Raw genomic sequence first — 25965 nt, 5'->3', positions numbered from 1 at the left:
AGAAGTACAGCACCCAAAGGGATGCCCATGCAGGTGTCACTGGGCCACACCTTGCCTAGATGTCTTCCACTCCTTGTCTCGAAGCTTCTTCCGCTGGATTTTCCCCGTGACAGTCTTGGGCAGTTCTGAGACAAACTGCACCTGTTGGGAAAAGTTAGTCCAGGGTGGGCCATCTCTAACCTCAGTGGGGTTGGATTTTTCAGAAGCACTGCTATAGGGTGAGAAAAAGCTCTTGAGGCAGAGGCTCTGGGTAAGTGAGCACTGAGCCTGGAATACTCCCAGGGCAACCCCTAGGCAGTAAGAAGCTTTGGAAAGTGCTCTGGGACCAAGGCAAGAAGAGAATGGCTAAAGGTCTAATCAATGGTGTTTGACATACCCTAGGACAGGGGAGAAGCAGCACAGTAAACATGACTTGACGCAGTCCTCAGACACCTGAGCTTTGACATCAGACTCCTTGGGCTGCAGTCTCTCCTCTACCACCTGCCTGGCTTTGAACAGGTCACTTGGGTTTTCTGAGACAGTTTCCCCACTGAGTTAACTGGAGGGCAGCAACAACTTTGTTGGGTTATTTGAGGATAAAATGAAATTATGCAGGCTAAATTCTTGATGGGTAAACACTCAAAAATATTCGCTGTGGTTATTAACCTGGACTACAGACAGTAAATGTTTAAGAGTTAGAAAACCTGACTTTGAATTCCAGCTCAGTCATTTCCTGTTGGCAGAACTATAAAATCTCTCCAATTTCATTTTTCATATCTGTGGGGAAAAAATGTTTGACGTTGAGGACCCCTCCATCTCTAATATTCCTGAATCCTAAGATATGGACGATGAAGACAGTTCACTGAGACTTCCTGTTAGAAGGCTCGGCTTGCCAGGGCATTGGTCTAGGAGTCAGAAGGTCATGGGTTTGATAAAAATGATAATAATAGGGATACCAATATAGAAAAAGTTATCTTCTTAAAAGCTGATGTGGGGGTCTTCCACAGGCAAGACTGGACTTTGATGAGGAACAGGTTTGTTAAAAATCACAGTGGAATGGAGCAGGGATTGGCAAACTGTAACCTGGGGGCAAAATCCAGCCCTCCTCCTATGTTTGTAAAGGAAGTTTTATTTCAACACAGCTACATTCATTCATTCCCAATGGTCTCCGGATGCTTCAGCACCACAAGGTCGAACTGAGTAGATAGAGGGTAAAGGGTGTAGATAGAGGGTAAAGAGAAGCCACAGAGGAGATCTAGGAAGTGTTTGGTCTCAGGAAGGAGGGAAGAGATAGAAAAAATGCTGCCCAAAGCATTCTAGGGGAGAGACTTTTAAAAAGAGACACATCTATTGAGTAATATAATGTTATACTGTGGATCCACTGGGTCCTCCAAAATATTCAGTTACAACTCAAAATTCATAATATTTTGGGTGATTAGAGTTCTAGTTTCCCTTTAAAGTACTTATTAAATGCTTATTATATGCTAGTCTTCTGAGTGCCTTATGTCTTAAAAATATTATTAACTCTTCTTAGTAACAACCTGGAAAGGGGTAACACCATTTTCCCTATTTCACAGATAAGGAAACTGAGGCACAGAGAGATTGTTAAGTAAGTGATGAGGATGAATTTGGAATGCAACTGTCTAATTCCAGAGACTGTGCTATACTGACTGCCTTACTATGAGTTTGAGGCTGAAAGTCCGTGTGGTGGACTCTCTGATGTGCTGCGCAGAGCCCCCTGCAAGAATGATTTAACCCTCCCCCCCCACCCTACCACCTGCCCCCCCCCCACTGCCAGATTGCTGCAGCCAAGGAGAGCTGCCCTTCCCGGGGCCGCATCCCCATCCCAGCACGGCCTGCATCCAAGCCTGATCGACATGGGGCTACAAAGCACCCTCCCAACCTTGCCTGTAGCTCAGGAAACTCTGAAAGTTTGTCCGAACTGCAGAACTCCCCATGGGGTTGGCCGAAGTCCCCTAGTGAGACTATATCACAGTGCACCTTCACCTTCTGCCCAATCCTGCCCCCTTCTCTTCCCTTCCCTTCTCTTTCTTTCCCCAGTTGTTGATCCCAAAGCACTCCCTAATAAACCTCTTGTATGTTAATCTCCCTCCTAGAGTCTGTTTCTCAGAAAATCCATCTATGACAATTAACCTGTGCTAACAAAGCATCAATGAACTTCTGGGTTCTGTACACATCTCAGTAGCTTTAGGCTTAACATAGTTGCTCTCATCTCTACCTGAGACTCAGAAATATATATTTTTTCCCTTTCCCCTGGGGCAAGCTCCTATCTTGTACCCACTTCCAAAAACTGGGTCCCCCTTCAGTGTCAACTTCCATGCCTTAGTTCCCTGCCCCAGAGCAAAAACAGGTAGAGCAGATTCTATGCTTTTTGCCTTTTCTGGTAAGAGCACTTCCATTTTCCTGTGGGAAGCCACCCTTCTCCCCTTCAGTCCATATCATAGGTATAGGGCAGTCTTCTCTCTGTCTTTCCTGCACATGACCCAGAACTGGCCAATCAGAATGTTCCATCACCCTGGTTCTAGGGATTATTTAATGATGGGCCCATGACCTAAACTGGTCCAATGAGAATCAATCTTCTGCTGGTGACTTTGGGGGAAAAGATGCTCTTTTATTACTGTGATTTACTAAATTGCTAAAAACCTGTGTTTGGAACTGCTGGTGGCCATTACAAAGGGGGAACATTTTAAGAAATGAAGACAATACAGAAAGAAGTTCAAGGGGTGAAAGAAGCATCCCTGACTACATCATTTGAATGCCTGGTACCAGCCACAACTAAAGCTGCCCTCACCCCTGGACAACTGTGCAAGCAATAAAGTTCGTGTTGGATTTCTGTTGCTGACAACTGAAAGAATCCTGAATAAAAATAGTGAGACCCCAGTGCAGAGAGTAGGAATTTGGCGAGGTATTGACCAGAACTTATTCCCATGGGAGAACCCAACTTTCAATTCAAAGCAAACTAAAGGCGGAGGCAAAATTTGAAGCCTCCAGACAGCTCCTGGATGGTCATAATCAGGCAGAACTTTGGAATTATAGGCCTTATCCAGAGCCTGAAGAAGAGAAATATCTCTCCTTCCTCAAGTTGGGGAAACAAGGGAGCTCAGAGGCCTCACCTTCCTTGGGTACTTGTATGGGGCTGTTACTGACTTCACATGCTGCTGCAGCTCCTTGGTAAGCTGGTCTGGGTCATTGGACAGAAACTGGGGGGCCAGGACCACAAATGCCTTCACCACCTGCAGCAAAGATGAGGGCCAAGAGAGAAGGGAGCTGTGTGTTGTCATCTCCTGGAATAATGCAGAAGCAGGGTTAAGGCTTCCAACACAGCTACCCCCTTTATATCTCCTTAACTTTGCCTCCATATACCTAGGTAAGAGAAAGGGAGACAGTAGCGATAACAATGGCTAAGGTCCCAGCTCTCTCTCAAGTGGCTTATTGGATGGGCAGGTAGGACTGTAAATTGAAAGCATTCCCACCTCATATCCAGGGATAATAGAGAGTGATAGGGAGAAACTCCTTATAAGAGAAGAGCAAAAAATAAAGACTGGGGTCATAAATCTAAATGATTTGTTTAACCAATCCAAACTACAGTTTGTACATCTATAGAAGGGTGATCCAATTGTCATACTTAATTCATGGGAAATAAAATGAAATCATATATAGCAAGCCTTAGCTCAGCGCTTGGCACAGAGGGATTTTCAATAGGGGATCCCTTTGGGCCTCCCTTGCCTAGTGGCTCCTGTGATTTCCATGCTGATATGGCCCATACCTGCCAGAGATAGGATGTTATTCAACTTGTACCCTGTCAAAATGTACTTGGACATTAACCCACACCTCTGTACCTTACCTTTCTCTACACATATACCAAGTTCTGTTGGACTCCATCTGGGCCTGTTTCCATAACCCTAGCATTAAAGAGGTCTTTCTTCTTCCTTATATTCTCATTGTAAAGCCCATGGCTAAGGAGCTCTATCTCTTGCCTCAAATCCCTCCTCTATTCTGGTCAGGAATCAAATTCTGATTCAAATGCCAACCAGCAGAATGGAAGGAATCCCTGTGGCCTCATAATAATAGACCACATATGGTGCTTGCTATGTGCCAGTCCTTGTTGCAAGAACTTTATGAATATTAACACATTCAATTCTCACAATAACACTTCATCTTACAGATGGGAAACTGAGGCTCAAAGAGGTTGAGTAACTTGTCCAAGGTCACATCGCTGGTCAGTGGCAGGGCTTTCCAACCCCCAGATTCCATGATCTTAACCACCATGCAATGTGCCCTTGTGTCCAAAATCTGCACATCCCACCTCCCACCCTTGCAACTCCAGGCTGCTGCTCCCATGTCACCTCTCCTCGGACAGGGTCCGGGCTGCTGATTACAGCTGTCTCAACCACAGCAGGATGTTCCATCAGTGCATTCTCCACCTCTGAAGGCCCAATCCGGTACCTGCAGAAGAGCCTGTCTTTCAGAGAACACTGGACACGCAACCTCTAGGCCAGCCCAGAAGTTCAGAGCCAGCAAGAATAAAGATCCGGGTTACCCTTCCCAGCCCAGAAACCAAGCTCACCCGCTGGAGTTAATGATGTCATCTGCCCGCCCTAGGTACTGGAAATAGCCATCTTGATCCTTGATTGCCCGATCTCCAAGGATCCAAAAATCTCCTCGAATGTTGGCTGCTGTCTTCTCAAGATTGTCCTAGTGACCACAGTAAGTCATAGTCACTGTAACTGCAAAGCTGAACTCCTCTGCCCCAAGGTCGAGGGTATGTGCTATGGTGAGTGCTGTGAATTGTGCAAGACTGTTGAATCACAGATCTGTACTTCTGAAACAAATAATGCAATATATGTTAAGAAAAAAAGAAGAAGATAGCAGGAGGGGAAGAATGAAGGGGAGTAAGTCGAAGGGGGAGACGAACCATGAGAGATGATGGACTCTGAAAAACAAACTGAGGGTTCTAGAGGGGAAGGGGGTGGGGGGTTGGGTTAGCCTGGTGATGGGTATTAAAGAGGGCACATTCTGTGTAGAGCACTGGGTGTTATGCACAAACAATGAATCATGGAACACTACATCAAAAACTAATGATGTAATGTATGGTGATTAACATAACAATAAAAAACTGAGCTGCTCAGAAAAAAAAAATAATTTGCCCAAGGTCATACAACCAGGAGGGAGTGGAATCAGCATTTTTGGCCCATACTTTTTTTTTTAAATATTTTATTTATTTATTTATTTGAGAGACAGAATGAGATAGAGAGAGTACATGAGAGGGGGTAGGGTCAGAGGGAGAAGCAGACTCCCTGCTCAGCAGGGAGCCCAATGCGGGACTCGATCCCGGGACTCCAGGATCATGACCTGAGCCGAAGGCAGTCGCTTAACCAACTGAGCCACCCAGGCACCCTGGCCCATACTTTTAACTGTGATGCAACACCACCTCCATCCCATGTTTTGCTTTGTGCATAATTTATTACAAAGAGTGATTCAGGCAAAAATGTCTAGAAAAAAAGGATTAACATTAGCACATCACGCAATTATTTCCTCTGAGTGTCCTTTTAAAAAAAAATTTATTTGTCAGAGAGAGAGAGAGAGCGCGCAAGCATGAGGACAAGCGGGGGGAGGGGCAGAGGGAGAAGCAGGCTCCCCACTGAGCAAGGAGCCCGATGCGGGACTCTATCCCAGGACCCTGGGGATCATGACCTGAGCCAAAGGCAGACACTTAATGGACTGAGCCACCCAGGTGTCCCTCCTCTGAGTGTTCATGATGAACTGGTATAAGTGATGAAAATTTTCTCATTTCCCTTATCGCTTTGCCTTACAGGAAGCTCAACAAACAATCGGCTACTTATTTGCTATACTTCTCCTTACTCCCCTTCATCCCACCCCCTCAACCCACTGACATCTCCATCCTATATTTTCCTAATATGCTTTACAATTTTACATCTGTTTTCATGTTGTTGTTTTCCACTTGTGACAATAAAAGCCACTTCAAATCCTTTTCAGAAGAAGGCACTTACTCTGTTTAAATTTGTTTAAAACAGAGAATGACGGAACCATCTGAAGAGAATCTCTTGAGAGAATCCAGACCATGACTGACCTTTTGACTTTTAAGTATGCCATCCATGCCTCAGTCTGCTCCCAGGGTCTCTGTTGCCAGCCAAACAGAAGTCTGAGTGGGCCATCAACTGCTTCAGAGACCTGGAGGCCCCAGGACATCAATGGCCCAACTCCCCATCCATGTTGTAGAATCCAACACAGGGTGTGCATTTGCAAGCAAAATAAACCCATTTCCATTGCTTTGTTCCTCCAGGATCATGTAACATGTAGATTTTATTTAATGGCTGTCCCATTAAGTTCCACAGGAAAAAGTCTGATACTCAACACCAAAGCAAGAGCCCATTAAATGTTTTGAGTGAATGAATGGCCAATGATAACTGCCTCCTAAATATATTACTTTTATCTGTATATGGGTCTCTCTCCTTCCCTGGACCAGGAGCTCAAGGAGGGCAGGGACCATTTCCATCTTACTTAATACTGTCCATCCATGTGGCAAGAGTTAGTAAATATTTGCTGAATTGAAAAGAAACTGAAATAAACTGGAGTGTGCAAACCTTGGGCTACCTCTGACCTTCTGGTGCAAACTGGATCCTGTCTTACCTTTAGAATGACTACTGGGTCAAACTGGCAAGAGATGGATAAATGTGCATGCTCCTGCTGTCCAAGGTTCCAGAAATGAAGTCAAGATGTTCACTATCCAAGCTGTGTCTGATATGGTCCATATTATGTCAGAGGCTTGCAGGTCTGTCCATATGCTGAGAATATAGAAGAAATACATGTACACACAAATACATGAGTGCATGAAGGGGTGGGCGGAGCATGAGTATGTATGGGGGGGTAGGGGTGGGTGTGCATAAGTGTGTGTGTGTGTGTGTGTGTTTGTAGCACTTATACATAAGTATAAGCAGGCGGAGGGGAGGAGAGTTGTTCTAACCACATGTCCTATTTCAAGAAGGAGCAAGTATTCAGAAGGTGTGACCCCAGCTGACATGACCTAACAGATAATTGGGTCTCATTCTCATTTTTTTTTTCCCTAGGCAAAGAACTTTATTAACCTTGTTTCAAACTTTATTCCCAGGCTTCTTCAGCTTAATTAGCTGCAAAGAATGAATTGTGTATAAGCAAAAACTGAAAAGAGCTGCAATGTCCAAGGGGCTTGGGCTTAAAAATATTAGAGATCTAGATTTTATTAGATCCATGAACAAAATTTTAAAAAGCAGTCATAATATAAAATAGCAGCTCCCAGTAAGTTCTTCAGGTTTTATCTTCTTCAGAAGTTGACTCAAGGGGTGCCTGGGTGGCTCAGTTGGTTAAGCCACTGCCTTTGGCTCAGGTCATGATCCTGGAGTCCTGGGATCGAGTCCCGCATTGGGCTCCCTGCTCAGCGGGGAGCCTGCTTCTCCCTCTGACCCTCCCCGCTCTCATGCTCTCTCTCTCTATCTCATTCTCTCTCTCAAATAAATTAACAAAATCTTTAAAAAAAAAAAGAAGTTGACTCAATTCAGTTTGCTTCATTCTTGGAAACTTCATCAAAATTCTCCACAAGATCTGGAACTTCATCATCATCCTCTCAGGTAGCCAGCGATGTCTGAACTTTGGGGTGGCTAGAGGGAAGTGTGTGTGAACAGGCAGTGTGGGCTCTTGGTAATATAGCAGGTGATGGCCCAGAATTCAGAGACCTCATTATCTCGAGCAATGCCATTCCACATCTGCTGGCCCTCGTTTCATCAACCATACCAATCACATTTATGCGGAACATCACGTAGACCTTGTCCAACTTGTGCCGAAACAAGAACCCTTACCCTTCTGTGAAAGCCGTGAAGCAGATATTGCCCGTCCTGTCCCACCTCCTGCAGCACCAAGACAGCGAGGTTCTCCCAGACACCTGCTGGGCCCTGTCCTACCTCACTGATGGCTCCAACGAGCGCATCAGCCAAGTGTTCAACATGGGGGTCCTGCCCAGGCTGGTCCAGCTCATGAGCAGCTCAGAGCTCAATGTCTTGACCCCCTCCCTCCGCACCATGGGGAACAACGTCACGGGAACGGATCACCAGACCCAGGTGGCCATCGACGCAGGCATGCTGAATGTGCTGCCCCAGCTCCTGATGCACCCCAAGTCCTCCATCCAGAAGGAGCCAGCTTGGGCCTTGAGCAACGTGGCTGCAGGGCCTCACCAGCACATCCAGCGGCTAATAGCTTGAGGCATGCTGCCTCCTTTGGTGGCTTTGCTGAAAAACGTTAAGTGGTACGCTCCATGTCCATGACAAGACTATTTTCCGATTGGCCCTGTGTTGAACTCCTTCAGTAATTCAGAGACAGGCTAAGAAGCAAATTAACTGAGATCACAACAGAGCTGTGAAGCCGTGGTTTCCTAACTTTCCCTGGAAAAAAGAAGAGGCATCCCATTTGGGACAACCCATTAAAGATTTAGGAGAATTAACAGGCATTGTTCAATGAAAAGGTGATCCCCCACAGCTCCAATATTCAGAAAAAATCTTGAGCTGAAAAAAAAGCTGTTCACTTTTTTTTTTTGAGGGGAAAAAAGCCTTTATTGATAAATAGATTACAATGAAATAAATAGAGTGACGGTATGTTGGGGAATAAAAACTCAGGCAGGAACAGACACATGAAAAAGTGCTCAACATCGCTCGGCATCAGGGAAATCCAAATCAAAACCTCAACGAGATACCACCTCACACCCATCAGAATGGCTAAAATTAACGAGTCAGGAAACGACAGATGTTGGCGGGGATGTGGAGAAAGGGGAACCCTCCTACACTGTTGGTGGGAATGCAAGCTGGTGCAACTCCTCTGGAAAACAGTATGGAGGTTCCTCAAACAGTTGAGAATAGAGCTACCATACGATCCAGCAATTGCACTACTGGGTATTTACCACAAAGATACAAATGTAGAGATCCGAAGGGGTACGTGCACCCCAATGTTTATAGCAGCAATGCCCACAATAGCCAAACTGTGGAAAGAGCCAAGATGTCCATCGACAGATGAATGGATAAAGAAGAGGTGGTATATATACACAATGGAATATTATACAGCCATCAAAAGGAATGAGATCTTGCCATTTGCAACAACGTGGATGGAACTGGAGGGTGTTATGCTGAGTGAAATAAGTCAATCAGAGAAAGACATGTATCCTATGACCTCACTGATATGAGGAATTCTTAATCTCAGGAAACAAACTGAGGGTTGCTGGAGTGGTGGGGGGTGGGAGGGATTGGGTGGCTGGGTGATAGACATTGGGGAGGGTATGTGCTATGGTGAGGGCTGTGAATTGTACAAGACTGATGAATCACGGATCTGTACTTCTGAAACAAATAATGCAATATATGTTAAGAAAAAAAAAAGAAGAAGAAGATAGGGAAAGAATGAAGGGGAGTAAGTCGGAGGGGGAGACGAACCATTAGAGATGATGGACTCTGAAAAACAAACAGGGTTCTAGAGGGGAGGGGGGTTGGGGGATGGGTTAGCCTGGTGATGGGTATTAAAGAGGGCACATTCTGCGTGGAGCACTGGGTGTTATGCACAAACAATGAATCATGGAACACATCAAAAACTAATGATGTAATGTATGGTGATTAACATAACAACAAAAAATTATTTAAAAAAAAAAAAAAAACTCGGGCAGGATCTCCGTGTCTCCACCCCAGCTCTAGCTTTCAGCCTCCGCCTTCCTACTGGCTTTTGTTTTCCTGTGGGCCTCACCACCCTGGCTCTTCCTTCTGCCTTTGACCTTTGACTTCCCACTGGGCCCGGTGGCACTGGGAGGGGCCCGTGTGGCCTTGTCTGGCTGTTGGGAGGCCTTTCTGGCCTCATTCGCTCTTGCTTCTTGGTCTTTGGTCGGGCCACCTTTCTTGGGAGCCTTCTCCTTGGCTGCACCTGGTTTGGGAGGAGCCATCCTCACCTCTCGCAGCTTCCTGGGTCCCCTTTTCACCTCGCCTGGGTTGGGAAGGTCCTTCTTTGCCTCCCTTGGTTTCTTGGGGACCTTCTCCTTGGCCTCACTGGGTTTCCTGGGGGCTGTCATGATGGGTGTCTTCTTGGGTTGGACTTTCCTCTTATGCTTGGGAACCAATTTGAAGCTGCCAGTGGCCCCCCTGGCCTTGGAGTTGGTGAGCCGGACAAGCAGGCTGCGGTGCATGCCTGTGGCCAGGGCCTGCTTCAGCAGGTACTTGAGCCGGAGTACATCCACCGTAGGGTACTTCTGCAGGATGTAAACCTTGATGGCCGCCACTGAGGTGCCCCGGCGACGCTCCCCCGCCTGCAGCGGGTCCCTCCAGGACCATGCGCAGCACGGGAGGGTGGCAGCACGGCCCTCGGGTGGTGCTGCGGCTCGGGCCTCGCTGTTCAGACTCAGACACCCTGGACGACCCCACTGTGGAGGGCAAGGAGGTTGAGGACGTTGAGGAGGTTGAGATATCACTGGAGGCAATGCTCCCAGGAGCCATTGCATACACAGATGCAGATGCAGATTGTCAGACCCCCTCCCAAGGCGTGAGCTATTTTTTTTTAACTGTTTATTTTCCGTCAACCTTTTCCATTTCTATTTCCATTTTGTGTGCCTTTGTGGAAGACCAGCTTAAGACCACTCAGTGGTTGTTCCTACCCATTCAATGGCCTGAGCAGTGGGAGCTGCAGACCAGTCTTCAGTGGCCGGCTGGGCGCTCCAGTCTTCAGTAGGGAACTGCTGAATAGGCACCAAGGGCACCTACATACCTTCAGACCAGTCTGCGACTTCACGCTGAGTAGCAGTGCACTCAGGAGCTGGAGCTGTCCATTCACCCTGAAATTCCTCCTTGGTCACAGCCTTTTCAGCAGCGGCCTGCTCTTCCTTTTCAATCTCTTCAGGACCTCTGCAGAAGTAGAGATCAGGCATGACCTCCCATGGGTGTTCTCGGGAAATGGTGCCACGCATGCGCGGAACTTCCCTGGCCAGCATCCACCACATCAGACCCACTGAGTGAGCTCCCTTGTTGTTGCAAGGGATGGCAATGTCCACATAGCGCAGAGGAGAGTCTGTGTTACACAGAGCAATGGTAGGCAGGTTAACATAGGACGCCTCTATAAAAGGCTGGTGGTCAGCCCTGGGATCAGTAACCACCAGAAGTCTCGGCTCCCGGAAGGCTGCCTGGATCTGGTTAGTGAAGGTTCCAGGAGTGAAGCCACCGGCAATAGGAGTGGCTCCGGTAGCAGCAGCAAATTTCAGCACAGCTCGCTGGCCAGTATTCCTGGACGATATGACACTGACATCAGCTGGGTTTTCAATGGCAACAATGGCACGAGCTGATGTGTTCCATGATTCATTGCCAATGCCAATGAAGCTTTTCCCAGGTTCTCTTCAGATTTATGATGTAGATACCATCACTTTTCCTTTTGTAGATGCACTGTTCCATTTGAAAGTCAAGGTTGGTGCCACCTAAATGGGTTCCTGCCGCAAGGAATTTGAGGACATCCTCCTCCTTCATTTGCAGGACATCAAGGGCTCCGGACATTGTGAAAGTTTCCCTTTAAGTTACATGCAAAACAACGCCGTATAGACCCTTCCCCGGGTAGCTCGGAAAGGACAGGCGGGCGGTTCCAGCCGGTTCCTCCCGTAGTCCCGCAGTCGCCCGTCTCAGTCCTTTCAACATGACAGATGCCGCTGTGTCCTTCACCAAGGACTTCCTGGCGGGTGGAGTGGCCGCGGCCATCTCCAAGACGGCGGTAGCGCCCATCGAGCGGGTCAAGCTGCGGCTGCAGGTGCAGCATGCCAGCAAGCAAATCACAGCAGATAAGCAATACAAGAGCATTATGGACTGTGTGGTTCGCATCCCCCAGGAGCAGGGAGTCCTGTCCTTCTGGCGCGGTAACCTGGCCAATGTCATCAGATACTTCCCCACCCAGGCTCTCAACTTCGCCTTCAAAGATAAATACAAGCAGATCTTCCTGGGTGGTGTGGACAAGAGTACCCAGTTTTGGCGCTACTTTGCCGGGAATCTGGCATGAGGCGGTGCCGCTGGGGCCACATCCTTGTGTTTTGTGTACCCTCTTAATTTTGCCCGTACCCGGCTCGCAGCCGATGTGGGCAAAGCTGGAGCTGAAAGGGAATTCCGAGGCCTCGGTGACTGCCTGGTGAAGATCTACAAATCTGATGGCATGAAGGGCCTATACCAAGGCTTTAATGTGTCTGTGCAGGGCATCATCATCTACCGAGCTGCCTACTTCGGTATCTATGACACCGCAAAGGGAATGCTTCCAGATCCCAAGAACACTCACATCTTCATCAGCTGGATGATCGCACAATCCGTCACAGCGGTTGCCGGGTTGACTTCCTACCCATTTGACACTGTTCGCCACCGAATGATGATGCAGTCAGGGCGCAAAGGAACTGACATCATGTACACAGGTACAGTAGACTGCTGGAGGAAGATCGCTCGTGATGAAGGAGCCAAAACGTTTTTCAAGGGGGTGTGGTCCAATGTTCTCAGAGGCATGGGTGGTGATTTGTGCTGGTCTTGTATGATGAAATCAAGAAGTTCACATGAGTTACTTCCTAGTCTTTCCCCCACTGTGAACAGGCATGTTGTATTATATAACATATCTTGAGCATTCTTGACAGACTGTTGGCTGCCTATTTATCAATGGCAACTATTCCACTGGTTGAAAATGGGAAGCAATAATACTCACTCATCTGACCAGTTTTCTCTTAAAGCCATTTCCATCATGACAGGACTCAATTATATTTTTTATTTCAGTCACTCCTGATAAATTTGAAGAAATAAAAAATACCTGAAATATAAAAAAAAAAAAGTGAACATATTCACTTCTTCAATACCAGAGATATTGTTTACCCCTAACTTCTTCAAGGAGAACTGAAGTTTTTTATCATCTGCTGTAGCCGTTCTATGAACCACCTTCTTCTTTCGACGGGCAGTTCCTTTCCCACCAATGCACACTTGTGCTTGCAGTTTGGCGAGTTTCTCCTGGTTCGTGATAGTTTCTTTCATCTTGTTGGAGTGGAAATGGGACTGCGCGGGGGAATAGGGTTGGCGCTCAGGGGGTCTCGGGCAGACCAGCTCGGGTCTTATTCTCATTTTATCCCCAGAACTTAATACAGTTTTTGGCATGAGGTAACCACCCAGAAAATGTTTACTAACAAAAGACATCTAAGTGAATATTCTAAAAAGTGGCCTTGTTAAGTTCAAGTTTGGTTGGATAGAGCTCAACTGCCTACACACAGTTGAAGGTCCTATACAGGGTGAAATGTGTATCCTTCCTCTCTTCAGGCCAGAATAAAAGTTATTAGCCCTGTCTTAAAGCAAAAATGATTTAGGCTAGACACAAAGAACTTCTCTGTGGCTGGGAATCATCATAGTATGTGTCTCTTACCGAGGACAATTAATAATTTCAGCTCTGTAGGGAAATTGGGTCTTTTTGGCATATTGGGACCAAATTTTGGGGTGAGGGGTGGAAATTTAATATCTTACTTACATTTAAGTGACTTATCATCCCATCTTTTAGAAACTGCATTTTACTATAGCTCTTCTATTAAATAATTTCTATGAAATAATTAAATTTTCTGGTACTACAGACTCATAGATGGGGCATTTAAGTTTTTTACATTTTTTGCATTAAAATATTTTTCCAGTTCTAATAATAGACTTAACATGATAAGCAGGATATCCTGAAAAAAGAAAAGACCCTGAGTATCTCTTATTATTATTGCATGACAACCTTGGCACAGTATTTTGATTCCATTGATGAGGTTGATATATTGTAAAAGAAAATTCTGAATTATGGGATCTGAGATTCAGAAATTCTGAGATCTCAGTTCATTTCATTACCGTTGACCCTTGAACAACATGGGTTTGAACTGCATGGGTCCATTTACATGCAGATTTTTTTCAATACAGTATAGTACTGTAAATGTATTTTCTCTACCTTATGATTTTCTTAATAAAATGCTCTTTTCTCGTGCATACTTTATTGTAGAATACAGTATATAATGCATATAACATACAACATAGGTGTTAATTGATTGTTTAGGTTATCAGTAAGGCTTCTGGTCAACAGTAGGTTATTAGTAGTTAAGTTTTGGGGTAGTCAAAAGTTATACCTGGATTTCAGCAGCACAGGGGCCAGTGCCCCTAACCCTTGTATTGTTCAAGGGTAAACTATAATCCAATTATAGCTTCCACCTCAACAGATTTGAGAAGTAATTTTTTTTTTCTCATTAAACTTTTGTTTTAATGGGTCTCAAAATTCTGTGACAGATTTTTGGTCAAGTTGTTTCCATTAAAAAGTACTGATTTTAAAAACTAATAACTTAAAACTGCCACACACACACAAAAAAAACATGGTCCACAAAACATTCTCCTTTCCTTCTGAAGGTTTTACGATGCATTGTTATCATTAACCAGTCTTTTACTATTAAACTTAAATGGCCAATTGACACAAACAGTTCTGAGACCGTTCTTCCACCACGGATTAAGACTGGGGTGGCAGGTATTGGGGATAATATTCATTTAGCCTTCTGAGCTTTCTGGGCAGACTTGGTGACCTTGCCAGCTCCAGCTGCCTTCTTGTCCACTGCTTTGATGACACCCACAGCAACCGTCTGTCTCATGTCACGAACAGCAAAACGGCCCAGAGGAGGATAGTCAGAGAAGCTCTCAACACACATAGGCTTGCCAGGAACCATATCAACAATGGCAGCATCACCAGATTTCAAGAACTTGGGACCATCTTCCAGCTTTTTTCCAGATCGACGATCTATTTTCTCCTTCAGCTCAGCAAACTTGCAAGCAATGTGAGCCGTGTGACAATCCAGCACAGGTGCATATCCAGCACTGATTTGGCCTGGATGGTTCAGGATAATCACCTGAGCCGTGAAGCCAGCTGCTTCCATTGGTGGGTCATTTTTGCTGTCACCAGCCACATTGCCACGACGAACATCTTTGACAGATACATTCTTGACACTGAAGCCCACATTGTCCCCAGGAAGAGCCTCACTCAAAGCTTCATGGTGCATTTCAACAGACTTTACTTCAGTTGTAACATTGACTGGAGCAAAGGTGACCACCATCCCAGGTTTAAGAACACCAGTCTGGACTCGGCCCACAGGGACAGTACCAATACCACCAATTTTGTAGACGTCCTGAAGAGGCAGATGCAAGGGCTTGTCAGTTGGACGAGTTGGTGGCAGGATGCAATCCAGAGCTTCAAGCAGTGTGGTTCCACTGGCATTCCCATCTTTACAGGTTACTTTCCATCCCTTGAACCAAGGCATGTTAGCACTTGGCTCCAGCATGTTGTCACCGTTCCAACCAGAAATTGGCACAAATGCTACTGTGTCGGGGTTGTAGCCAATTTTCTTAATGTAGGTGCTGACTTCCTTAACGATTTCCTCGTATCTCTTCTGGCTGTAGGGTGGCTCAGTGGAATCCATCTTGTTAACACCAACAATTAGTTGTTTTACACCCAGTGTGTAAGCCAGAAGGGCATGCTCACAGGTCTGCCCATTCTTGGAGATACTGGCTTCAAATTCACCAACACCAGCAGCAACAATCAGGACAGCACAGTCAGCCTGAGATGTGCCTGTAATCATGTTTTTGATAAAGTCTCTGTGTCCTGGGGCATCAATGATGGTCACGTAATACTTGCTGGTCTCGAATTTCCACAGGGAGATATCAATGGTGATACCACGTTCACGTTCAGCTTTCAGTTTATCCAAGACCCAGGCATACTTGAAGGAGCCCTTTCCCATCTCAGCAGCCTCCTTCTCAAATTTTTCAATAGTTCTTTTGTCGATCCCACCACATTTGTAGATCAGATGACCAATAGTGGTAGACTTGCCCGAATCTACATGTCCAATGACGACGATGTTGATGTGAGACTTTTCCTTTCCCATTTTGGTTTAGGTTGAGCGGTGGTTTTCACGACACCTGTGTTCTGGCGGCAAACCCATTGCGAAAAAGCGAGAAGTAATTTGATGCTGACAGCCAAAATGCCCTCTTGCAATGTGGGCAGCATCAAAGCAAATTACCAGCATTCCAAAGGACAAGATATAGATGGACTGGAAGGGGAAATGCCCATAGACCTTGTGCTAATCCTATTACACACATGGCTCAAAGCACTGAAGAGGTTTAGAGATCCCAAGTTATCTGGAACAAAAATGTCCCACCAAAGGTCACTAGATACCCAGCTTGCTAAGCCATGCTCCCTCTTGCCCAGCTTCCCAACTGTCTTTCTCAGAAGCAGCAGAGGGTAGCCCATGCAAAGAGAACTGGATTTGAGCTCAGAAAAGTCTCAAGCCTTGGTCATGTAGTTTTCTGTAGAGCGAAAGGGTTTCTCTTACCCAGCATCCATCTTGGCCTTGATGCCCAGGCTTGAGTGGGAGTGTTCCACCATCTTGGGAAGGCCACTAGTCCCACTGGTGAAGTAGATGGCAGCTGCTTCTTGGCTTCCAGTTTCTACACAGCAATGAGTGGTAGATGCTTCTCTGACAAAGACACAGACTGTCACATTCTCAGATCTCCCTGGGACATTAGATGTCCCAGCGACTCATCTCTTCCCACCTTCCCCCATGCTGGCAAGTCAGCCAACCCACTTCAGAAGGGGTGCTTATGAAGGATTAAGATCAAGGGATTCTGAGTCAGTCACACTTGGGCTCAAAACCCACTCAGATTTGGCACTTTATGTGACTTCAGACTATTTATTTAACTTCTTTGAGTTTCACTTTCTGTATCTGTGAAACATCATCAATAATATCCATCTCATAGAGTTACTGAGAAAATTAACCATAACCCAAAGAAAATGAGCAACTTGCTCGGCAAAAACTCCATAAATGTTAACCTGATTGTTGTTGGGAGCCCTCACAGGATACCAGTTAATAGTAGGTGCTCATTTAGTATCAGTTTTCACAATACAACCTCCTCTAATCCCTTGACTTCCCTCTCTTGAATATCTCCTCTAGTGTCCCAATTTCAAGTCTTTCAAAGCTGGTTGCATGTTGTCAACTTCTCTAACAGTTATCTTAAAGACGATGACATTAGAAAAAGCTTTTGTTCTCCCTAGGTCTGTGTCTCTAATGGAGGGAGTCCAGACATGTGACAGGGAAATGCGTTCTTACAACCAAGCCTGCCATACACTGCTGGAAGGACTCATAGAGTCCTCTGCTTTAGAAGCCTAGCTTAGAGATACAGAGGGTGAGAGGAGGATATTCAGTATATCATCCTCTGCGTTTTACCTCAGATGCTCTTGGCCTCACCTCTGATTCCTGCCAGGTTTGCTGTAAACAGCTCCGGGCATTTCAATTCACTTGGTGGTGCTTCTGGTGTGGACTATGGCTGATTCACTTTGTGCCCCAGGATTTATCTGTTGCCATGATGGCATGGGACTCTGAGCCTGCTCTGCATGCATGTATATGCAGCCTGGAAGTATGGGGTAGATGATACCCACCCCCCATACAACCGTCCACCAATGGGGCTCAGAGGCTGATGGCTCCAAGATTGTCAGTCCTTCAGTGGATAATCCTGAGAGGCATTCTGTGAGGTCCCTGCAGATCAAGCCCACTTATAGCATGCAGTGACTCAATAATAAACTCTTAAATTAGCTTTTCCTTCATCCCTGCTTCACACTCCCCAGTCCCACACTCTGCTTGCTGGAGCTCCCAAATAAAGCACGTACACATAAGTGCTTTGTTCAGTTTCCACTTTTGGTGAAAACACAGGCTGAGACATGTAGAAACTCACCATAGTAGTGTCTTAAAGTCCAGCCACCCATCCCGGCTTTTCTCAGATACCAGTAGCTTTATTTTCAGAGAAGGGCAGTCAGAGGCCACAGTGTCCACTACCTGGGCCACTTCATCCCCAGCCACGATGGCCCTGGCTTTAGACACCTGCAGCCTATAGAGAATGTCCTTGGCTTTCATTTGGATAGTCCCGGGCATGAAGACGAGGCCTAGAGAAACCAAATGTCTTAGAACTGGGAGGGATGGTTATCTTCTTCCCTAGAGAAGCTTGATGTAATCAACCAGTGGGGAGCAAATGGGGGAAGAGGGGTTGAGGAAGGGATGACCAATGGGGAATATCAGTAGCAAGGCACCAAAGATCAGAGAGTGATTTGAACACCAATTTCCTGGGTGTGTTAGAACTGTAAAGGGTCGACCAGGACTAAGGAGAGAAACTGAGTTGCCTGATGGCATGCCATGGACAGTCTAACCGCCTCCCACACACACAACACACACACACACACACACACACACACACACACACACACACACACAATGCCCTACGGAAGTTTCCCATATCCAAAGACTTTCATAGAGTAATTAAACTATGGAAAGGCTCTTAGAATTTCTCCATCCTGCAACACAGGTCCTGCTCTAGGGCCTGGTTACTTCTCCCAAACCTGGAACACGGAATTTTCTTGGGCAAGAGTGCTCTTAGCTTTGTTTTTGTCTTCTATCTTGATAAGACCCATGTGATTTTGTTTATTCTTCTGGAGAATAACGACTTATGTTTCACCACTTACAAAGTTTATTTCACATGTTCCTCCTCATGCACAGCTTTACCCCTGGCTCACTTTCTTCCCACTCTTAACATTTCAGGATCCACACTGCAGACCAGTTAACCACCTCCAGTGTGTCTCCAACACAATGGCCATGTTGAGTCAGGCCCTCAGAAAAACAGACACATGTCCCCCACTAAGTTCTCCTTCCCTTCAGACGGTAATCTCTCAGGGTGTCATCTTCCTTGTGTGGCCTGTTCACTCTCTCCATGGGGCCTCAAGTTCCTACTTTCTACTTCCTCTGATTACTCCTACATCTTGACCGTACTTACATCTTCCTCCTTTTTGATGAGAATACCTGTTACATGTGAGAGAAGCCAGGAGGGGTCGGGTGGGAATGAGGGTAGGTTGTGCAGGCGTTTCTGTGACTCTCTCTTACACCTCTCCACTTCTCATCTCTCGAATCTAAAGGTTGATGATTCTTGAATTTCTGTCTCCATCTCAGACATTGTGCCCTTCAATGCAACATCTCACTTTCCATCCCTTCTTTTCTTTTTCCCATACGTACTTTAATTGATATATAATAGACTTATAACACTGTACTAGGTTTAGGTGTACCACATAATAATTTGATATATGGATATATTATCAAATGATTACCACGCTTAGTTAACATCCATCACCACACATAACTACAAATTTTCTTTTCTGGTGATAACAACTTTTAAGATCTACTCTCTTAGTGGCTTTCAAATACACAATACAGTATTGTTAACTATAGTTCCCATGCTGTACATTACATCCCCAGGACATATGTATATTGTAACTGGAACTTCTCATCCCTTCTTGAACATCACATGGGTACCTCTAACTCAACAGTTCCCAAACTGAACCTGCCATCTTACCCTGACAGCCCCATATCTTCTTCTCCCTGTGGTCCTCACTTTAGTGAAAGCCCAAAGCATCCATCCAGTTGCCAGAGTTTCTATGACTTCTCCATCTCCCTGGCTTTTTTTCTCTATCATATGTCATTCATCAAAAAAATGGTATTCTCAGTTTCTTCCTAATTGCCTCTTAAATCCACCCACTTACCTCCATCTCCACCACCCCATCCAAGGTTGATGCCAGCATCATTCCTTGTTTCCTCTCTGGGTTTCCCAACCTACTCTAGCCCTCCATCATCCCATCTCTATGCACCATCCAGGGTGACCTTTTACAAACAAAGTATGATGATGTCACTCAATCCATCTATGCTTTTCCATTCCTCACTGGATAAGGATGAAGAACCCTCACCATGGACCCCAGGGTCCTGCCCATCTTTCCAGGCTCACTTGCCACTACGTTCTCCTTGCTCCCTCTAAACACATAGATATCCTTCCAGGTTTTCTCATAATGTGCAAGCTTCCTTCCTCTCTGTGCTGTTCCCTCTGCTTGGGGCATTCCTCTCTGCATCTTCTCCTGGCTGAACCCCGCTTATCCTTCAGATCCCAGCCCAAATATCACTCCACTGAGACTTCAGTGACCCCTCAGATTAGTCAATTAAGGTCTCCTTTTATCACAGGGGTTGGCAAAATTTTTCTGCAAAGGGCCAAACAGTAGATATTTTAGGCCTTGTGGGCCAGATGCTCTCTGTCCCAACTACTCAAGTCTGCCATCATAGTGCAAAAGCAGCTACAGACAATATGTAAACAGGGTATGACTGTGTTCTAATAAAACTTTATTTACAAAAACAAGCAGCAGACCAGATTTGGTCTATAGGTCATCGTTTGCCAACTTTTTTCTTTCAATAGGTTCTTATAAAATTCTCATGCCACTTATCAAAATTGTGATTCAATAATTATGTGTGCAATTAATAGTTTAAAGACTATCTCTCTCGAAAGATCTTTAAGCCCCATGAATGTATAGACCATGTTTTGTCTACTCTGTAGACTCTAGCACAGTGCTTGGTGCATAGTTTACTTAAATAATTGAATGAAGGGTGGTATTTCCATATGAGGAGAGACAGCATGCTATGTAGAGGGGACATCTTTTGGGAAGGATGGTGGAATTTCTCTGCCAACAGCTTCACAAGGGAGATAGTGACCAGGCCAAGCAATCAATTACCAACCTGCTCGCATGCAGCCCAGGGTCACCAGCCACCACTCAGGTACTCGGGGCAGCACCACCACCACACGGTCCCCAGGCTGCAGGCTGCATGCCCCCGAAAGGACACTGGCTGCCTGATGGCTGAATTCCCTCAGTTGGCTGAAGTTCCACACTATTTCATCCCCATCACCACTCACCCACCACAGGGCTGGGCCTGGAGGTCGCCTGCCAGCCTGAAGAAAGAGAAGATCTGCTGATCAGGGTGGGCTGGCACACACATGCATGTAGAATAAATCATGTCTTGGAATTGTCACATCAATGCTTAGTAGACTTGTTGATCTCAGGATCCCCTCTACACTCCAAAGAACTTTTATTTATATGGGTTCTATCTATCTCTATTTACTACGTTAGAAATTAAAATAGAGAAATTTTACAAATGTGTGCTTTTACAAATAACAGATGCAAACCATTATACATTACCACAAATATGATATGTTTTAATAAAGAGGTAAGTATACTTTCTAAAACAAAAAACGGAAAAGAGTAGCTTTGTTTTACATTTTTGCAAATCTCTTTCACATCTTCCTTAATAGAAGACAGTTGGATTCTTTTATTTGTTTCTACCATTATGTTGCAGTGTTACCTGCCATGTAGTCTCTGGAAAATACCACTATATACTTGTCAGAGCATGACAGCAAAAAAGGCAAATTTATCTTAGATTTATTTATTTGTTTTCCCCTCTCTAGGTATTTATTTTTTGTTTTTCTTTTTTATTATGGTCAAATATACATACCATAAAATTTACCATTTTAACCATTTTTTATTAACATATAACGTATTATTTGTTTCAGGGGTACAGGTCTGTGATTCATCAGTCTTACACAATTCACAGTGCTCACCATAGCACATACCCTCCCCAATGTCCATCACCCAGCCATCCCATCCTTCCCACCCCACTCCACTCCAGCAACCCTCAGTTTGTTTCCTGAGATTAAGAGTCTCTTATGGTTTGTCTCCCTCTCTGGTTTTGTCTTGTTTCGTTTTTCCCTCCCCTCCCCTATGATCCTCTGTCTTGTTTCTAAAATTCCTCATATCAGTGAGATCATATGATACTTGTCTTTCTCTGATTGACTTATTTTGCTTGGGGAATACCCTCTAGTTCCATCCACATCATTGCAAATGGCAAGATTTCATTTTTTTGATAGCTGCAATAATACTCCATTGTATATATATACCACATCTTCTTTATCCATTCATGGCAGTTCCTCAAAAATTTGAAAATAGAGCTACCCTACGACCCAGCAATTGCACTACTGGGTATTTACCCCAAAGATACAAATGTAGTGATCTGAAATGGCACATGCACCCCAATGTTTATAGCAGCAATGTCCACAATAGCCAAACTATGGAAAGAGCCTAGATGTCCATCATTTTAACCATTTTTAAGCATACAGTTCAGTGGTATTAAGTGCATTTGCCTTACTGTGCAATCATCACCACCATCCATCGCCACAACTTTCTCATCTTTCTAGATGGAAACTCTGTCCTCATTATACAAGATCTCCCCAGTTCACCACCGTCCCAGCACCTAGCAACCAGCATTCTACTTTCTGTCTCTATGAATTTGACTGCTCTAGGAACCTCATATAAATGGAAACACACAACATTTGTCCTTCTGTGACTGGCTTATTTCACTTAGAGTATCTTCAAGGTTCATCCTTGGTGTAGCATACGACACAAATTTCATTTTTTTTAAAGGCTGAACCATATTCCATTTTATGGATGTGCCCCATTCTGTTTATCCATTCATCCACTGAATCTACCTTTTGGCTATTGTGAATAATCCTGCTATGAACATGGGTGTACAAGTATCTCTTCAAGACCATGCTCTTCATTTTCATTCATTTCCATGTATTTTTTAATTTTTTTAAAGATTTTATTTATTTATTTGAGAGAGACAGAGAGAAAGAGCATGAGCAGAGAGAGGGAGAAGCAGACTCCCTGCTGAGCAGGGAGCTCGATGCAGGGCTTGATCCCAGGACCCCAAGATCATGACCTGAACCAAAGGCAGATGCTTAACTGACAGAGCCACCCAGGCACCCCATATTTTTTAACTTCTTCTTTGATTTCCTGATTGACCCATTCATAGCATTGTGGTCAGAAAATAGGCATGGTATGATCTCAATCTTTTTGTACTTGTTGAGGGCTGATTTGTGACTAGTATGTGATCTATTCTGGAGAATGTCCCATGTGCACTCGAAAAGAATGTCTATTCTGCTGCGTTAGAATGAAATGTCCTGAATATATCTGTTAAGTCCATCTGGTCCAGTGTGACATTCAAAGCCATTGTTTCCTTGTTGATTTTCTGCTTAGAAGATCTGTCCATTGCTGTAAGTGGGGTGTTAAACTTCCCTACTAGTATTGTCAATTATAATATGTCTTAGTGTTGGCCTGCTATTGTTGATTTTGATAGGAGTTCTCTGTGCCTCTTGGATTTGGCCATCTGCCTCCTTCCCCAGATTAGGGAAGTTTTCAGCTATTATTTTCTCGAATAAATTTTCTGCCCCCTTTTCTCTCTCTTCTTCTGGGACTCCTATAATAAAAAAGTTATTATGTTTGATGGAGTCACTGAATTCCCTAAGCAAGACCCTGCTTTTGATTCTTTGGGATATATATCTAAGAGTGGAATTATTAGATTATATAGTAATTCTACCTGAAATTTTTTTGAGGGGCTGCCACACTGTTTTTCACAGAAGCTGTACCATTTTACATACCCACTGGTGATGCACAAGGATTCCAATTTGTCTTAGTTTTGTTTTGAGATAGTTTTGTTTTCACAGATTACCCTGAGTCTCAGGTATCCTCAGGGTTCCATATCATAGTCTAAAAGCAGTACTACAAAGTCAGAGAAAATTTAATAGTAATTGTGTTAGATAGTTAAAAATTCCTCAGAGTTGTATCCTTTTGTACTTTGACCAGTAATGTGTAAAAGTGTCATTTTCCTCATAGTCCTGTCAACACAGTATGTTGTCAAACTCCTGTATTTAACTAAACTGGTAGGTAAAAATATTATTTCAGTGAAGTTTTAACTTACATTACTGTTACTATGAGTGGGGTTGAGCATTTAAGAAACGTTGGAGTTCACTTTACTTTTTTTTTAAGATTTTATTTTTAAAGTAATCTCTATGCTGAATATGGGTCTTGAACTCATAACCCCAAGATCAAGAGTCACATGCTCTACCGGCTGAACCAGTCAGGAGCCCCTGAGTTCAGTTTTCTGTAAACTGTCCATTCATATAACTTGCCCACTTGTATATTTGGTTGTGTCTCTTTATTCTTGATTTCAAGGAGCTCTTTTCATGTTGGCACTATTAACTCTTATGCTGTCATAGGAATTGAATATCTTCCCTCAGTTGTCACTAGTTTATTTTGTTTATGGCATTGTCAATGTGGTGATTTTTTGATGTTTATATAACTAATTTATTAAATAATTTCTTTTATGGATTCAGGATTCTGAGTCATGGTAGTAAAGACCTTCTTCATTATTCTAAGGAGGTATAACTTTCAAAGAAAAGCCAGAAATCTAAATTTTTATCTGAAAAATTTCAATTTTAAAATGTTGACTTATTATTATTATTTTTCAATATTTTATTTATTTGAGAGAGAGAGCAAAAGAGAGAGCTTGTGCAAGTGCCCACCCCCAAGCGGTAGGAGGGGCAGGAGGAGAAGCAGGCTCCCCACTGAGCAGGGAGTCTGATACAGGGCTCGATCCCAGGACCCTGGGATCATGACCTGAGCCAAAGGCAAACACTTAACTAACTGAGCCACCCAGGTACCCTTACTATTATTATTTTTTAAGAGTGGCTGCACCATGGGCCATCTTCACCTAGAGGCCCAGCATTTGTGATCTGCACATCAAGGTTGTGTCATGGTGTTGGGACCTCAGGCCAACATCATGGTATGACTCCTTTTGAGCACCATGCTCCACCTCTTCATTCATCTTCCATGCTCTAGAATGGTGCGCAGAACTTTAGGGGAAGGCAATGGCAGAATTGGCAATGAATGGGGTGGAATTCCAGAAGTCCAGGGAGGGAAATTTCCACATTGCTTTCTTTCTCTAATATCTCATAATGGAGCCCTTTTGAACAATCCCTGCCTAGTGGCCACCCTATTTATACACCCCTAATGACAAGGACACATAATTTTCTGAGAAGACTGACTCAGTCTTTGGTCAGTGCTGACTTTCTCTTACTAAACTCCAATCTACTTTCTCTATGACCACAGCTCCCTTTTCCTTATTTTACCCTGGGAGGTCACAAGAGAGCATGTATGTATAGGCAAACTGTGTGTCAGCTGCCAGGGCTGGGGTGGGGAAGTGTTCCAGATCACCCCACCCAGCACCAGCCCCCAAGGGCTCCTTTCTGCCAAGCCCATGCTCTCTTGCTCCTACCCCTGCTGCCTTCATGGAAGATGGACATCTTCATAGCTCATCATAGTACTTGACACATAAGTGCTCAATGAATATTTATGGAATGAATGGATGAATTAATGAACTTTGTTCAACTTTGTGCCCCTTTTCCACCCCATTACCTTCTCCATGCCAGCCCAGTGATCTATCACATCACTAGCAAAGTTAAATTTGGCAGGGACCTCCTGGTGACCCCACTGCAGGGATGCCAGTTGCTTGGTATGAAGGTGGACAGTGCGACCAGACATCTGGGTCCCCCATTGGATGCAAACCTGCTGGAGTTTCCACAGCCAGTGCATGGTCAGACCTGTGAAGCAAAGAGGTCACAGTGGTGAGTCTTTCTGGTATAGACTACTCTAGGTCAGCTGCTTAAGGAGACTCATCGCAACCTTCCAGGGTTCTTCCAGAAAGGAATCTGTGGTGGTTATGAGTGAATTGGCACTCAGCATTCAGTTCTGTTTCCCTCCGGTGTGCCATTCTCCAAAAGCACAACACCCAGTCTAAATCCTATCTCTCCAGCCCTTCTGACAGTCCTATAAACACCCAATTTCATGCAATAAATACCTTTATGTTTAAAATGCTGTGGTGTGGTAGATTAAATTGCTTTTTCCAACAACTGCCTCCTCCCTATAGTGGGATTATGTGACCCCATTCATTTTCACGTGACTTGCCCAGTGCATTCTGGGGAAGAGGATGTATCCACTTCTCATTGACTTTAGCTTGGTTTGTGGGATATGCTTTGGTCGATGAGATGTGAATGGATGAGACTGTGTAGTTGGTCAGGAACTCTTGCATTTCTGCTTTCTATTATGAGAGTAACATATCCCAGATAGGTGCTGTACCTTCAGCCTGGATCCCTG

General features: G+C 44.7%; 1 protein-coding gene and 2 pseudogenes across 1 annotated transcript; 1 reads left to right on the top strand and 2 right to left on the bottom strand.

Moving 5' to 3' along the window:
- Positions 1–36: 36 nt before the first annotated feature.
- Positions 37–25404, bottom strand: LOC114199696 (acyl-coenzyme A synthetase ACSM2A, mitochondrial-like). The gene is given in 10 exon segments (XM_088017064.1): positions 37–141; positions 3114–3233; positions 4347–4446; positions 4568–4781; positions 6654–6676; positions 6678–6806; positions 16400–16543; positions 17796–18003; positions 20660–20870; positions 25228–25404. Coding segments are annotated over 10 exon segments (1431 nt in total).
- LOC114199699 (small ribosomal subunit protein uS2 pseudogene) lies at positions 10582–11573 on the bottom strand (annotated as a pseudogene).
- LOC114199700 (ADP/ATP translocase 2 pseudogene) lies at positions 11681–12693 on the top strand (annotated as a pseudogene).
- Positions 25405–25965: the final 561 nt, after the last annotated feature.

This window comes from Eumetopias jubatus, unplaced genomic scaffold, assembly GCF_037043125.1.
Source record: "Eumetopias jubatus isolate StellerSeaLion01/CBP00866 unplaced genomic scaffold, mEumJub1_p1.0 scaffold_12, whole genome shotgun sequence".
Classification (NCBI taxonomy): domain Eukaryota; kingdom Metazoa; phylum Chordata; class Mammalia; order Carnivora; family Otariidae; genus Eumetopias; species Eumetopias jubatus.
Note: the sequence above shows the minus strand (reverse complement) of the source record. Positions and strands in the feature narration are given on the sequence as shown.